At 37.7% G+C, this 17,668-nt stretch overlaps 1 protein-coding gene across 10 annotated transcripts in view; it reads left to right on the forward strand.

Moving 5' to 3' along the window:
- The window catches only part of PTPRN2 (protein tyrosine phosphatase receptor type N2), a 667,916-nt gene that overhangs the window by 243,993 nt on the left and 406,255 nt on the right, over positions 1 to 17,668 (forward strand). For all 10 annotated transcript variants that reach the window (XR_010609958.1, XM_065666790.1, XM_065666798.1 and 7 more), the window contains 4 exons: positions 1,949 to 2,423; positions 9,788 to 10,042; positions 11,414 to 11,454; positions 12,286 to 12,656. Coding sequence is in view for 9 of the 10 variants with exons in the window: in XM_065666790.1 (XP_065522862.1) it covers positions 1,949 to 2,423; positions 9,788 to 10,042; positions 11,414 to 11,454; positions 12,286 to 12,656 (1,142 nt within the window). In the remaining variant the exon portion in view is untranslated. The remainder of the gene's footprint in view (positions 1 to 1,948; positions 2,424 to 9,787; positions 10,043 to 11,413; positions 11,455 to 12,285; positions 12,657 to 17,668) is intronic.

The raw sequence follows: 17,668 nt of genomic DNA on the forward strand, positions 1-17,668 counted from the left end.
CAACCTCTTCCAGTGTCTCACCACCCTCATAGTAAAGCATTTCATCCTAATACCTCATCCAGATTTAAACTCTGTCAGTTTAAAGCCATTAGCCTTTCTATCACTACATGCCTTTGTAAAGAAGACCCTCTCCAGCTTCTTGTAGGCCACCTTCAGGTACTGGAAGACTGTTATAATGTGTGCCCTGAGCCTTCTCTTCTCCAGGCTGAACAGCCCAAGCTCTCTCAGCATGTCTTCATAAGAGAGGTGTTCCAGCCCTTGGATCATCTTTGTGGCCCTCCATTGGAATTCCCCAAGCAGGTCCATGTCCCTCTTGTGCTGAGAGCTCCAGAGCTGAACGCACTACTATAGGAAGGGTCTCATGAGAGGGGAGTAGAGGGGGAGAATCACCTTCTTCATGTTGGACATGCTCCTTTTGACCCAACCCAGCATATGGTTGGCTTTCTGAGCTGCAAGCACACATTCACAGGTCATGTTGAGCTTCTCAAAATAAAGATAGGTAAAGATCACTTCGGTCCAAACCCCCTGTCATGGGCAGGGACACCTCCCACTAGACCAGCTTGCTCAAAACCCCATCCAACCTAGCCTTGAGCACTTACAGGGATGGGGCAGCCACAACTCCTCTGGGCAACCTGTTCAAGTGTTGCACTACCCTCAGGGTAAAGGATTTTTTCCTAACAGCAAATCTGTATCTACACTCTTCCAGTTTAAAGCTATTCCCCCTTGTCCTATCACTACTGGCTCTTACAAAAAGTCCCTTTCCACTGTTCTTGTATCCAGAATATCCTCCAAAAGGTGGCAGGTTAGAGAGTACAAGGGTAAGAAAGGCAGATGGCAGTTTATGTGAATTCTCTGTAAACTGCTTGGGGTGTTTGGGACTGCTTCATGCCATGCTCTGCTGTTTCTTCTAGGGCGTGAGTATCATTAGAGACTTAATTACCCCATAAAAAGAGCTGTGGAAATTGAGAGAGAAATACATAAGACTAGTAGGTTTTTTACATCTAGGATTTGCTATTAAGTATGTAAACAGCTTTCAACTTATATTTTGACAACTGGCTTCCCTCTAGGTGTTGATCAGAGCAGTGCATACCCTGCAGCTGAAGCACTGAACTGGAGCTACACTGCTGTTGTTTGAAACAGTTCCCAGGGGATATTAAAATATTTCATACGCAAAGATGCTTGATTTCTAGCTCTGTATTCTTTGACACTCTCTTACTCCAGCCCAATTTCTTGGCATTAACAAAACGTGTCTATGTTAAAGACCACCTGCAGAAGTCAAAAGTTTTGTGTTGTTGGATAACAGCTGCTTTTTCTTTGGTTGGGTTTCTTTTGTTTGTTTTGTTTTGTTTTTATTTAAATAAATTTGCATAAGCCATAAATCTACAAATCATGGAATGGATCTCTTCAGTCATTTATTGGGGGAGAATAACCCTCTTCGAAAGCAAGAGTTAGAGATACATGTTATAAAATTAACTACTTCTTATCAGAATACATAAATGTGTTCATATGGAGAGCAAAATTATTGTTGATAAATAAAATAAATAAAAATTACATTGTTGATTTGAATTCTTAGGTTTTGGTAAGTAACCTGAAAAAAGTGTCTAGTAAATAGCAAAGGGGAAGTGGTGTTACTAAATTTTAATTTTGTCCAACTGAATAGAAATAGTGCAGATATAGTTAACATCAAGTTTGAATTGTATCATTCCCTTTCTAATCTCTTGCTTTTTAATAATTTAATAAGCAGTTTTACAAAATTTGTACAAAACAATGTCTCTTTAAAGCAAATTTTGCAGTTTGCAGTTTATGATCTATATACACATTATGGATTCTAGTTATTGTTTTCCTGGTTGGTAAAACACTAAGGGTTATGTCCCTTATTCCTACATAACAATAATCATTACAAAGCCATAATGACCCAGTCCTTTTCTTCACCTTATCCTCTCTCTAGAGCTACATCTATAATGATCCTATCAGGTACTATATGATGCAAAAATCCAAAGAAAGAGCAACTCCTTTGTCCCATGCATCAACAACCCATCGACAGCATGCTGACAATCTCCATGGGAGGGCCTCCAACTCACATCAGCCAGACAAGTTCTCGCCAGAGTCAGAAATGGAGCTTGACCAAAAAACTCTGATGGCCGCGCTGCACACATACATCACTCAGAACCTGTCAGCACAAAGCAATGATAAAAGCTCTCACGGCAGGACTAAAGGCTCTCAGATTTATGCTGATAAATTCTACTCTTCACAAGTCAGTCCTTTTGATGGAACTTTTGCCAAAGGAAAAGCAGAGGATCTTAAAATGAAGAAACTGATCCAACCAAGACCCGCATCTGAAGTGTCGGTGCCAGCTCCTGAGATGCTGAATCATAAATCTGCTTCCATGGACAATCCAAAGGACCCTTTGAGTGTAGTGGATGGTAAAGTTGATATTTTCTTTTTTCAACTTGTCTAAAGTTTCCCTTATATTTACTAAGAATTTTTGAGGGAAGAAAAAACAAGTAAAGTTAGACATTCTGATAGATCTCCTACTATTGGGATATTTATAACTACCATAATACAGTAATAATGTTCACCAGCCTAACTACTCTTTCCCTGAAAACATCTACCCACATTCTTCAACCTACCTTCCATATGCATGCAGAAATATATGGCACTCAGTAAGATGTAGCATTTATGTAACTTGTTATATTTTCAAGCATTCTACCAACAACACATGACTATGGGTATATCTTTGCTATCAAATCTTTTTTTATGCAGGCATCCCACACTATATATAGGTAATGTACAAATGCCTGGGTTTTTTTTCAGTTTCTCTGTATTTAACTAGAAATCCAAGGACCATGTGTAAAATTCAAAATTAGACATAGAATTAACATTGAGATAAATTCTGGTGCAGAACACGGGTGGGAGGACTTTGTGAGTTATGTGGATAGGTGGATACAGAATAATAACAGAAGGTGGAGTTACGTCTAGCTTTGGCTGGATGTGCTATAGCAAACAATGCATCTGCTGGATTCTTTTTTTTTTTTTTGCTAATGCTGTTTAACAGTGACCACATGCTGATGTCTTTTGTATGTGATAGTTTGACAAATAATTAAGATGAAGCGTTACATCTTATGGGATGCCGTTATACAGTCTGAGCGCTGCTTTGTAAGACAAGATGTGTCTTCACATTATGGATGGGGATCATACTGAGTGTAGAAAATAATTCTTGTCCACTTTGTTTCTTTAAACTAATCTAACTATTGACATTATTCCAGTAGTTCAGAATGCCTGAAAATGAAAGAATAGATCCTCAGCCATTACCAAGCAGTTATATCTGTTACAGTGTAGTCACCACTATCCCAATGGATTTTGGTGATATGTAAAAGGGTTTCTTTTAATCCCTTCTGTAGTTAATACCATCCATAAAGTTTAATGTTTTTGTTTGGTTTGCTGTTTTGTTGGGGGCTTTTTGTTTGTTTTTTGTTTTGTTTTGGTTTGTTTGTTTGTTTTTTGGGGTTTTTTTTGTTTGTTTTTTGTTGGTTTTTTGTTTTCTTTTAAAAAAATCCTGGAACACACAGAAATGTCAAAGTTTCAGCAGAGGAAAGATTATGCTTGCAATCTAAAAGATGCGCAGAAGTGAAAGCATTCTTGGTATGGTGCCCAGAGATAATAGGTTTCAAGGAACAAGCTATAATGTAAAATCAGATCCAGGTGGCACTGTGAGTCTCTTGCACAGGTTAGACAGTTTTGTTGCTAGACTCAAAACAAACTAGGCACATGCTGGTTTCATTATCCTCCAGCTGTTCCACTTCACCTTTCCTGGTAGGAGCTAACTGGCGAAAAAAATGCTTAACACTTAGAGGGAATAACATGTTTCACAATTCATTGGGTTGTGCTACTTTGCCTTCAACATACATAATGTGCCCTGTAGGAACTTCTTCCATTGCATTAGCTTTTAAATGTTGCATAGACATAAAATTACAAATTGTTTGAGTAGCAAATAATATGGTTTCCTTTCTGGTTTTGAGCTACTTAGTAGTCTCACAAGGAAGTAGTGATGACAGACCCCAGCATATTTGTTGTTCCAAATGCTATCCTTTGAAATGATGATTTGGATTTGCCAGGCTGAGTGTGCCATCCCTTTCTGCTTTTAATCTCTCTTCAGTCTCTCTGGTGCTTCAGGATTTTTATATGCTTGAGGATTGTTTCTCTCATGTACTCTCTAAACCACAGAAATGTTGAAAATCTGGAAAGCATGGGGTGCTGTCACACAAGCTCAGTTCTCTGCAGACACAGGAATGTGACTGGGAGAACAATCCGGAAGGTACTAAGCAGATTAGCACTGAGAATTGCTGCAAAACAGTGGCAGGTAAATTAGCTAACAAGGCACCCTAAGGGAGAAATACAAGGTAAGGAAATGCGAAGCTATTTTTCTATCAGATTTAGAAACCGTTACCTCTAAGAGTAGCATGATGTGTGTGGGTACTGCCTTTGTAGTCACTGTGCAACACTGGAATCGTTAATCCGTCTTCTGCACCAGCTGTATTTAGAATTTGGCTCAATTTTAAGTGATTTGTTCCAGTCTACTCATTGGTGGTATATTAAATATTGCAGAATACATTTCACCGCTATGTTGGAAAGGTCACAAAATTAGTAATTCAGGCTGTTTATTGTTTTCTTTTTTCCAAAAAATACCAAACTTCTATGGTTATAGTGCAAAGATATTTTTCCACATCCACTGTCTTGCAAAGCTGGGGTCGTCAATTGTATGGTGCTCAGCTATGGAGTACAGCTAATGTATGGTCAGTAGTAATTTAGGTTGTTTGTTGTTTACTTTTTCCCCCAAAATACCAAACTTCCATGTTTGTAGTGCAGAGATATTTTTCTGCATCTACTGTCTTGCAAAGCTGTGGTCATCAATCCTTATGGTGCTTAGCTGTGGAGTACAGCTAATATATGGTAAATAGGGTGATATGGTATAAGAAGGCATACCACCCTGTGGAACTGCTAACAAAGCTACTGCTGTCATACCATATGGCTGTCAGGCAAGATGGCTTTGGCAGTTGTGTCAACGGAGTATGGAACTCCATTTATATCCTATGCAGTAAAAAGCTGTTTTCCCTTGCTATGCTGCTACTAGGGAATTCTACCGGTGAAGTTGGTATTGAAAAATACATCATCTAAGATATATTTGCCTTTACTGTCATCATGGTTCCAAGCCAACTGTGTAAAGCAACTTGCCTTCTTCAGTTTGGAAGCTGGAGCTAAGGGAGAAATCCGATTTGCAGTACAAGCCCTTTGAAACATATCTGAGCATTGCCGATTCTATTTAGAAGGGGTCAGTGGGGAAGTATAAAGTACATGTACATGTGCTGCTGAAGTCATGTGCCGTTACAGTATCCAACTGCTGTTTGGTCTTTCTCCAACAATATTTTCTGATTTTAATAAATTCATTGTAATTTCCTTAAATTACCCAAAGGTGTTTGCAAATATTGCACTGATATTTACACTGATATCAGCCTTATCCAATAATATGCAAATAATATAGAAACATGGACAAATGCCATAACAAGAAGTGGAAACACCCATATTTAAAGTGGACATGTATTAACATTGTATCAGTAACCTCATAAAGTTAGCAAGACTCTTTATGTAGACCTCCTTTTAACAAGGCTTTTACAAAAATTTTGCTAACAATTCCTCCTAGTGTACTGAAAGCATGATGTTCCTCATAGAATCATAGAATGGTTATGGTTGGAAAGGTCCTTAAGATCATCTAGTTCCAACCTTCCTGCCATGGACAGGGATGCCTCACCCTCGACTATGTTTCCCAAGGCTCTGTCCAACCTGGCCTTAAACACTGCCAGGGCTGGAGCATTCACTACTCCTTTGGGCAACCTGTTCCAGTGCCTCACCACCCTCACAGTAAAGAACTTCTTTCTTATATCTAACCTGAACTTCCCCTGTTTAAGTTTAAACCCATTTCCCCTTGTCCTGTCACTACAGTCCCTGATGAAGAAATTCTTTATGTGCATCACAGGAACCTTATCCGCCTCCACAGTACATAGAAGTTCTGGTTGGGCTGGGTCAGCCTTTCTGGCAGATCCCCTAGGTTGACCAACCAGGTGGCCTTTGCTAAATGTGTATCCCAGTGTTTGAAAGCCCCACCACCCATTGCTCTCAGTGTGGTTTTTAACAGCCCATTGTATCGTTTGATTTTCCCAGAGGCTGGTGCATGGTAGGGGATGTGATATACCCACTCAATGCGATGCTCCTTGGTCCAAGTGTCTATAAGGTTATTCCGGAAATGAGTCCCATTGTCTGACTCAGTTCTCTCTGGGGTGCCGTGTCGCCACAAGACTTGTTTCCCAAGGCCCAGGATAGTGTGCTGGGCAGTGAGGTGGGGCACAGCGTATGTTTCCAACCATCCAGTGGTTGCTTCCACCGTGGTAAGCACATGGCTCTTGCCTTGGCGGGTTGGTGGGAGTGTGATATAGTCAGTCTGCCAGGTCTCCCCATATTTGTACTTCAGCCATTGTCCTCCATACCACAGAGTCTTTAAACACTTTTTCACATTCATGAACAACCTGGGTGATAGTGTCCATTGCTAAGTCCACTCCTTGGTCACAAGCCCATCTCTGTATTTCATGGGCCCACTGGGCTAAAAATAGTTTATCCTTATGTTGCCAGTCTAAATTAATCTAGGCCACTTCAGTCTTAGCCGGTAAAGTAATGCCTAAATTTTACTAACTCTGACATAAGTATTTAGGAGATTGTTTGATGAACTTTGCCCAGGTGGCATTAACAAGGGCAGGAATAGCTGCACCAGAGGAGCAGAAGGCTCCTCTATAGGTTACTTATAGAATGCATGGCCTGTGGCTATTAATTTTCTCATGTGATTCCATGCCCTGCTCCCCCTTTCCATTTTGTTTGAGATTGAGACTGCTTTGTTATTGACTGTGAACCTGTGTAAGTGGACTAGAAAGATAAGTCTTGGCTAAGATAATAGGTACAGAGAAATGCTGGTTAGGAAAAAAATGAAGCAGAATGGAAATGACAAGACTATATTGACTGCATGTTGTTGAGTAGCTCAGTGGTTGGTCTTGGCAGCTGGCTATGAAATAACCAAAATAAACAAAATCTAGTGGTGCTACATTAATAGCTCTTTGAATTATATATGTCCTGAAATATAATTATCTTTTGAGATGTGTCTTCAAATATTGATGCCTTAGTTGAAAAGTTTTAGTTTTGATTTGGAGCTGATATACTATGTCTTTGCTGATTTTATTAGCTCTGATCCAATAATTTAGGATTTTCTGTCAGGTTATTGTGTGATAGTCCTATAAAACATAAGAACAGATAAGATAGGCAAGCAGATGCAAGGCGTCTGTGGTAATCTGGCAATGCTGGCATTTCCAACATCTTAATTTACCACATTGCTGCTCTGAGTAACATCTTCTCCAAATGGCCATCTTCCAGGTAGCTGTTGTACTTCTCAAAAACATTTATTGAACTCAGTGTGAAAACTTTTATTGCTGTTTGGATCAATTTGCTCTTCTAGATTATGTTCTCAAGCAAAAACATTTGTTCATTATGTTTTTACTATATTATTAGATTCATAACAGGGGATGGATATAGTACAACGAAATGTGGAAAGTAAAGTATTCAGTTTTCTGTGAAGCATTACTCGGTTTCCTTCAGACTTAAGTCCTAATTTGCTGCCTCCAAATATCTTGGCCCAGGGAGTTTGGCATAAATTGTAAAATTAAATCTTTTATTCTAATCATTGAATACTTGCTTTCCTGTACAAAGCACTCTGTTATTTCAGTATGATACCACACTCTTTGTTGGCTGCCACAGTTTAAAGCAGCATTATAGATTTAACCTATCTTTTTATTGATAGCTGCACTTAAGTGTGTTTACAGTTATGTTTTTTTTTAGTATTTTGAAAGTTCACAGCATATGACCTCAGCTCAATTTTATAATGAAATCAGTAGAATTTTGTAATATCAGTATGGTAGATTATTGGAAAGATGTATCTGTTTAGCCTGGAAAGGAAAGTGCATCAAAGAACCACCGTGCCAAAACTCTCTTTGACACAAGTAAACCTACTATTTAAGCTGCTTAAATTATCTTGGTTTATATTGGCTAATTAGTTTAGGGAAAATAGCATTAGTTTATTTCGTGACTTATGGCTCTAACTTCTGCAGCTAACACTCTGGGATCCAAAAAATGCCAGACATGTCCAAGGTCTTAGCCTCTTTTCCCCAATGACAAATAATCCTGTGTTCTTGTCTCCCTGCAAAATCATGGGTGTTCTGCTGCTTCTTCCTAGTTAGAGAAGTCTCTAATTACTTTTCCTTTCCTAGTCTCTAGTTCTTCCTCCCTTCCTGTGAAAAACAAACCTCCTCTTCAGCCCTTGTGCTGGTAATGTTTTCTCCTTTGCACACCTACTTTTTAATTCACTTTTATGTAAGCCTGAAAGCTGACAACATGGTTCCGAAATCTTGTTTACAGATGATGAAGAACATGTCAAACCACAAGGATTAACAGAGGGAATGTTACTATAAGAAAATAGGTTGGATGTTGCCTTCAAACTGCTTATCTATAAATTAATACATTCAGCAGAAGTTTAAAAGCAGTCCTTATCTTCCTCTTCTTACACGATATTACCTGTGTGAAAGAGTTTTCTTGCTTGCATGCGTATGTATGCTAAATTCCTGTCAGCATGAACAAGCAGAACAGAGGCATGACTGAAAACGGTTTGGGTATACTGGAGTAAGCCCTATACTTAGTGTCTCATACTCCGAGGGACCTTAGGCTGAGTTTTGCAGAATTATGCAAAATGGTACTGAAGGATATATTCAATATATGCAGTCAGAAAAGTACCTTTACTGAAGAGCTGTTATGTACATCTAACTCACCTTTAATATCCATTGGCCTTGAGTTTCCTTGTCTTCAAAACTTTTCTCACATCAAGGTTGTTTTGTTGTTTTAGTTTTTGGTGTAGTTTGGTGGTTTTTTGTTTGTTGGTTTGTTCGGGGCTTTTTTCCCACTAAATATAAGTCCATTTGCTTTTTCTGTCCTGGAACATCATCTTAACATTTCTTTCTTCAGTGTGACTGGTAAAGCACTCATAGCTGACAAACCAAAACAGTAGAGTTCACTTTTGACAAAATACGTATTTTCCAAGAGAAACCAATACAATTTAGAAGGTTTGTCCATTGCGTACCCATGTATGTAATGGACATTTATCCATATCCACTTCTAATTGAAGAGGAGTTTTTTGCTTGAAAGATTAAATATCTGAGTCTTTTTTTCCCTCAAAACTGTATATAGCTATTTACCTTCCAAAAAGCAGATCACCAAAGAAACCTGATGTCTAATAAACAGTAATGTCGTTTGAACTCTTGTTGTAGCTAAAAAAAGTTAAGCTACCTTAACACTTGTCTTCAGTATTGTGAGTCAGTTTAGACTAGGAAACAATGCTGCTCTTGTAAAGAAAAAATGACGGTTTTATATCCCTCTCTTCAGGACAGCTGCGGGGTTGAAATGGCATACATCTGCCAGTGCCTGTCATGAATTCACCTTATCATAAACTCTAGCACCCATTTATAATACCATGTTTTCTGTAAAGATGGCAGCATGAATGTGTATGCACTCCTTTGGAAAACAGACGCTCTTCTTGAAGGAAAAGATATCTTTTAGAAAAATGAAAGATATTTACTGATACAAGCATGTATGCTTCATGTATGCAGCTAAATCTTGTGTTTATGGGTTTTTTTTTGTGATCCAGAGACACTTATTAAAGATGTCTTGAAGGACCTAGAGAAACACCAAGTAAATGTGGAGAATCTCAGCTCAACAGAACTGGATGAGATTGCCGATACTATTGCCAATGCAATTCAAACTGTTGACATTCAGGAAGAAACTGAAGAGGGTGCTGGAAAAACTAAAGAAAACAAAACAGAAGCACAAATGAAGACAGGAGATGCTCAAGGAAGGGCGGAGGTTCAGACTGGATTAATGGAAAACAGTGTTAATATACCAGGTATTGATTCTAAGAATTAAGTACAGCAAAAAATAGCTACCTTCATTTTCCTTTAGTGTTTCATGTTTGTGCTCGACATTTTACAATAAGCTTTAGAGAAGACTGGAAGGGAAGTTTCTCTATTTTCCCCTCAAAAGGCTGCAGAGTTTTAGCTTTGCTTTCTTTTTATTGCAGATACTTTATTCATGAAAATGCATCTGTTTGTGAACCTTTGGGTGTCAAGCTTCACAAACAAAATAAACCTACACACCCACTTATATTGAAATAAAAATTGCTTTATGCTTTATGCTGTGTGATCTTAATTTGCCTTTCTTTAAAATGAAATTTTAAAGCAAAATTATAATGAAAAAATATTATATTCCAAGAATGTGTTTTGAAATATGTGGGGAAAAAAATATGTTTTACAGATAGTTGTTCCTTAGTGTGCCACAATTACTTGCAGTACAAAATCTTAGGTGTAGGTAGAAAACTGCTCAATCTTTTTCCTGCTTAGGGAAATAGAAGAGTTAATATGGTTATTTGCTTCTGTCTGGACACACATTTTCCTGATGGTGCAGATTCAGGAGCTACAGTAATTGCCATTAATAAGTTGATACCACAGTGGGGCATAAGTTGCCACTCACCCATTCTATATTTTAGGAATCTTATGATACCTAGGACACCAAATACTACATATGCTATAAGTCATAAACAGTGATTTTTACTTGCTCTCTTTTTTCTTGGTGATATACTGAAATCTTTATTAGTTAGGAATATTCTGGTTATTTTAACTGCCAATTCTTTTTTTAGATGAAAATGATCAGACTTGGGGGTTTGTCGTGAATCATATTGCAAAAGATGAATAAGACTCAGTTCATAAATCAAAGCCAACATTATTTAAGTGAAGTTAATGATGTGACTTCATATAATCAGCTAACGGTAGTTAAGCTGCAACATGATACTGGTAGATGATATCTATTAAAATAAGTTGTCTTCCACCAAAATCAGTATGAGAAATGTATATGTGTCCTTTTTGTTTACTATAAATGTCAACTCAGATAGCTAGAGCTATCTTATTGTTTCTTTTTCTTAGATATTGATAAGCTGATATGAAGACGGAACACTTCATTAGCAAAATAACACTATTACATTTGCTCAGTACTCAAAAAAAAGTACTCAGTCTATTGATCTTGTATTAATTTGCTATCAAAGTGGGGTTAGAACAACAATACTGAATTATGCAGTGCTCTTTACTCTGCCCTTTCAGCTTTGATGTCTTAATGTTTAAACTGCATGAAAAGGCCACCACTAAAAGCAGCCTATAGGTGGGGTTTGTTCATACATAGTGCTTTCCTTTCATAACTATGTATTTGTGCTATTCATGTCCTACAGACAATGGAGTGCGTGAAGCCACTGCAAGAACTGATAAAGAGGTAGAGTACCAGTATTTTAACAAAACAAGTATTCCATCTCAGAATGTCAGGTTAATATGCAGTGAAGTTTAAAAACATACTTTTGAAATACAGCACCTGTTTTGTGTCTCCTGTGCATTGGGTATTGAAGGCATATTGTTGTTGATGCACTTAATGAGCATTTTTTTAAATCTTAATTTTTTTCAGTACAAAAAAGCAAAGTCAAGTCCTGTTTTGCCTTTCTGTCATTGGTAAACAGGCAGAATTCATAACAGATCCCAAAGTTCAGACAAATTCAGGCTTTTCCTTAGGTTAGTAGATTTTGAGTATTGAGGTGTTCATGAAAACATCCTTCTTTCACCTGTCCCTTGATTCTTAGTTTTGGGGAATGTAAGCACCCTTGCTCAGATAATCTGTCTAGTTTTCAGAAGCAAATAAGTAAATGTACTCCTTCTGAAGGCATAGGTTTGTAGGAGGATTCAAGATTTCCTCTCCTTTCAGGGGATCTGTCATTCTTCACTTTCACACTTTACTTCAAAATTGTTGAATATCAGAGGTATTTCTAAAGCTCCAGGCATTACATCTCATACCACAGGTGGTAACACCAAATTTGGGATTTTAATCCAGATTACTTCTGCAATATTCCTCATAAGCTTTGAACCATATCCTGTAGTTTTATGTCCAATATTCAGCCATTTTTGAGAAACTTAAAAAGTGACCATGTGACATGTATATTGAATGGACTCCACCATATCAATAAGAGTTTGAAAGATTGTATCCAGATTTAGTTCAGTATAAGATTCCTGTGTTAGTTTTAAAGATAATAATACTATTTTTAAATAATATTTACAGAATACTTCAAGACTAGTTAACTTCTTGAATGAGAATGCATTACCTGAAAATATACCTGAAGATCTTACACCTGAAAAATCTGCTAAGACAGAAACCAAGAAATCTGAGGACACTGGCTCTTCTTCCTCAGAAGAAATAAATGCTGGTGTGGAAGATGTTAAAAGCGAGACTTTCACAAGGGAACTGACAGCTGCAAAGAACAGTCAATCTGACTTTAAAGACCCGAATGAAACCCGCTACTGGATTAAGGACTCTTTAATGCAGGATGGAAACTCTCATGAAAAGCCTCAGAATAATATGGGACAAGGCTTACAACTTGAAGTAAAGTCTTCTGAGGAGAAAGAATACGGCTATATTGTGACTGTGAAAGAGTAAGTATAGCAGCCACTATGAATGGCATTTTTAAGTGGATAAAAAATAAAGTCATTGCACCTAATGAAATATGAATGCACAAGAGGAAAATGCCATGGGCCTGATTTTTAATACATCTGAAACTGTTTGGAACCTGTTCAGTACTTTGATGAAAATACAAGAAAACAGTTCAATTTTCTTATAGTTGCCTTTCCTCCAATGCAGAAGATATTTATTTTGTAGGTCTTTTGCTCAGACCTCTATCTTCTCATGTTCCAGTGACCTTCCAATATGTCAGTAAGTGTGCTTATGGTTAGGATGTGGGCTTTAAATATTTGACTTGAAAGTAGCTTAAATATCAATGCCTGAGTCATCCTTTCAAAAAATGGCACACAATAATAAAGCACAATATTTTCTCTCTGGTTTCATTTTGATCTGAAAATGCCACATATAGGAATCCAAGCATCACATATGCAGCTAGTTTAGAAAGAAAGACCTAATGATTTCAGGTTATGTCACTAATTAATTTGACATTTAATACTATATTTTCAAAAGACAGCTTTTTTCCCCTAGGGATACAGTTTATTACAGGAGCACATAGGAGTTTAGACCAATGTGGTGGGCACTTTTACATCCTTCCTCCCCTCACCCCAAGAACAGTGTTATGTTTTGTATTTTTTTAGCAACCCAACTCATCTTCTGTGAGAAATTAGCAATTTCTAGGATGGGCTTACAAATTTCTGTCCAGAAACTACAGAGAAACAGAGACAGAAACTTCAGTAGCATGGATTGATTATTTTGTCTTTCTCAGGGTTATTAATGGGATTGAAGGCAATAGGATTGTGGAGGATTCTTGTTTTTGTGTTGCTTTGAAATGCATGTGACTGCACATCAGAGAGAGCTCCTTGTTCACCTTCTCAAAGAGGCTACACTTGAGAAAGTGGGGATTATTAAGAAAGGATGGCATTTATGGGGGGAGAGATTTTATACAGTGCATAGACAGACAGAGGGTGAAACCTGAGGCCTGGCAGCCTGAAAACATCAGAGACAGACAGAGACTGAGAGTTCTCAAAAAGTAGGGGACAAACACCCCTTCCTCAGAGATAATGGAAAGAATATATTTCATAAGGACTCAGAGGTTACCCTGCTGAAAATAAAAGTTACTTATGCACTAGAATGAGAGATGCTGAAGGAAAGTGCTCAACTTGTGAGCTCATAGTGGGAATGAGAGTTATATTAATAGATCCTGGCATTGTTATCATGTTCCATCCTGAGTTTTATTTTCACCATTTTAGTGTTAAATATTTTTCACTTTCTAAAGAAACCCTGCTCTTGAGTTTAGAAAAGATCTTTTGGGAGTTTTGGAGTACTTGCTTTAAGGAGTCCTAAATGATTTGAGGTCCTCAAACTTCTGTTAACTTATCTGTATGTCAATAACCACTGTTAATCATTATTTAATGACCAAGTGCTTTGAATTTAATTAACCAATTTTAAAATGCTTTTGCATTTACATTTTTCAGTTGTTTTCCTGTAACATTCATTTTCATTGACTGGTTTCTGTAGCAGGCTCACTATTCTCAAGAACCTGCTCGAGGAGAAAACCAATTACAGAGTATTCTAACTCTTCCTTTATCTAGGTTGTACTATAGTCCTTCAGGTAGGTTGCACTTCTATTTGCTTTTTGCAGAAGGGACACTTAGGAGTCTCATTCTGTGTTTTTGAAATCAGACTAACAGAAGTTCATGTGATAGCCTAGTTTAACCCCACCTCTTGGTTCTTGCCTGTGAACGCTATGTGAATCAGTAGAAGCTGGTTTCTTCCCCAGCTTAGTACTACTTTCCCCAGGCCTTCTAACTCCAACTTTTATATCCAACAGTATCTTAACAACACCACCTCCCTTGACTACACAGACTTACTTGGTTCATAAATTCCCTAAAAACTTAGAGCTTTCAAAACTCAATGTAATGGGAGACCTTCTGACTTTTCAGTCTTCACAACATGTAGATTCTTCACTGTGTCATCTTAGGAGGTTTTCTTTCTAGCTAGTTCCCTGCTGATGAGTTTTCCCCTAATTATGTCTATTATCATTCAGTGAAATTTGCTGAAAAAGGTTATTTGTCCAAAGGCTCTTGGTTCTAGAGGACTCCGTATACACAAACTTTTCATCTTCTTTACCACTGTCAATACCAGAAAGACAAAAAGTACTTTTCTTGTATACTAGATTGTGAGTAACTTTTGGGCAAATGCTTTTAGATAAACATCGGAATGTAAAAAATGCTCATAAACAATGAGAAAAATTTTTCAGTAGTTTAGATCATAAATTCAAAAATATAAACTTATCAACCCAATTTTAGTTTCCACTGCAACCAGCTCATTCCACAAAGCATGTACTGTTGGTATTGAGAAAATTTAACTGGTAATTCCTTGCTACATTCTTAGCACTTTGGGTGCAACTAGATGTCACCTCCAAAGACACTGTAGAGAAGATAATAAGCTTTCATGGTTTTGGTGGGTTTTTTTCAGTTCCTAATCTAGAATGAGTTAATTATTAAAGAGAATTATGTGTTTGAGTTGAACTAAAGAAAAAAATCCTTTTGTACCAGGATTATGTCGCATCTGATCTGCAGCAAACTGATTTTGGTTCAGGGTTCTTAGCCAGTGACTTACATCTCTTCAATGATTTGACCCTCCTCAGCATTTCAACTGCATAATGTACTGATTTAATTTTTGTTGTTGCTGTTGTTAAATTTGTTTCTTTTTAATAGGTTTATCTGAAATGTAAGAGTGAAATATAACCCCCATATTTCACAGAACAAAATTACATATTCTTAAGTTTTGTAAGAATAACAAGACCTGTTCAGGAAATTCCACATGCTAAAATTGGACTTGTCCACTCTGCAGGACAGAAAGTGAAATACCTTCTACAGCAGTTCATGGACCTATACATATTATTATTTCCCACAACCATTTCTTTAGTACATAAAGTGGCCTTAGAGAACAGTTGTACGTGTTTAACTGAGAGTTTCAGTAAGGACTTGTTTTCATGAATGTTGCTGTAATTGCATTTTTTTTCTTGGGGGAGAGAGGATAGAGAAAGTGATGTTTGTTAACTATCAGTGCACAGAAGGGAAAGTTTAATGTCCTTTTAAGGAATGTTTCTTTAGTAAGCTTCCCGTATCATTAAGTACCAGAAACCTAACTAGCTGTCTACAGGAAATAAATAGTATTAAGGAATTTAATTTATGGATAACTGTACATGTATGTTATATATTTAGATATCTATAGATGTACTGCACATTTACAGATAGACTGTACATGCATGTTATATTCATACAGTGGAGTAAAGGGTCTGGAACTATTCCTAGTCAGATCTTTAATCCATGTCAATCTAAAAATCACTCCTGTTTGAGAGGTGATTGTAAGTACTCAGGAAATCGATTCATAATTGATCTTTGATATTTTTAGGGATGAACATGATGATCTCAAAAATCTTTTCCAACCTCATTCTGTGATTTTCTGTTTAGATCTTTATTCTTTTTAAAAGTTCTCTAGTAAGCTGTAGCTACAGGTAGACATGAAATCTTTATAACAGCCTGTTAGACAAATTAACATTTGAAGTATCTTTCTTACAGCAGTTAGCGCATTTAAAATTATAAATCTAAAATTGTGATTTATGTGGGTGTTTTAATCCACTCTTAACTTGAACACACAAAATGAATTGCCAAAATTTAATGAGAGGTACTTATTTATTTTCCAGTACTGCATCTTTATATGGTCTCCTACAGCCAATATTACATTTTTGTTTGGTTTTCTTCTTTCTCCATAAACGAATAGGTCATAGTTTCAATGCATCAATTTTTATTTGCCACAGTTTTGTTTTGTTTTGTTTTTTTTTTTTTTGAGCAAAAAAGCTTCATTTTTACAGCTGAAACAGCTACCTTTAGGTGAGAAAAGAAAGTAGTCCAACATATTTGTACACTGGGGATAATAGCTTGAGTTCTTTTCACCTGATCTCAAAATGGAACTGTAAAGATTAAACTAAAAAGATTATACTGGCAGAACTTGGAGGGTTTTGGTCATGGGTCAGTTTACATGACAGCAGGCCTGCCGGCAACAGACCTATTGCAAAGGGAGAAATGGATCTTTGCACAGGAGTTATCAGGGCTCATTGAAAAGAGCTTTAAACTAGTTTTGAAAGGAGAAAGGGATAAAACCAGGCTCACTAGAGATAAGCCTGGGGGTGGCATGCAAATGTTTGAGTGATGATGGTCCTGCAGTCTGTCATCTCAGTGGAGGTAGGGGATGATGATCCATGCAGCAGCAAAGTCACCAGTGTTATTGCTGTGTTAGAAACCGTGACAGCGCCTGAGAATGGTCAGATGGGAATTAGGGCTTCTCCTCCCAAAAAGGTGGTGGGATCAATAGCCCAACTGAATGGCACCCACACCAATGCACACAGGTGGCAGCTGGTCACAATTGGTGTTCATCAGGGCTCCATACTGGGGCCAGTTATATTTAATATCTTTATCAATTGTCTGGATGAGGGGATCAAGCGCATTCCTCAGTAAGTTTGCAGGCAACACCAATCTGAGTGGGACTGTTAATCAACGTGAGGGTAAGAAGGCTCTACAGAGGGATCTGGACAGGCTTGATTGATGGGCTAAGGCCAATTATATGAGGATCAGTAAGGCCAAGTGCCAGGTCCTACATTTGGGTCACAACGACCCCATGCAATGCTACAGGCTAGAAAGATACCTGATGGAAAAGGACCTGAGTGTGTTGGTCATCCAGCTATGAATATGAGCTAGCTTGTGCCCAGGTGGCCAAGAAGGCCAAAAGCATTCTGGCTTGTATCAGATATAGGATGGCCAGCAAGACTAGGAAAGGGATTGTCCCACTGTACTTGGCACTGGTGAGGCCACACCATGAATACTGTGCTCAGTTTGCCACACCACAAACGCTGTGCTCAGTCTGGAGCACCTTATTACAGGGGATACACTGAGGTGCTGGAGTGTGTGTAAACAACAATGAA

The sequence above is a fragment of the Lathamus discolor genome, chromosome 2, assembly GCF_037157495.1.
Source record: "Lathamus discolor isolate bLatDis1 chromosome 2, bLatDis1.hap1, whole genome shotgun sequence".
NCBI classification, from domain to species: Eukaryota; Metazoa; Chordata; class Aves; order Psittaciformes; family Psittacidae; genus Lathamus; species Lathamus discolor.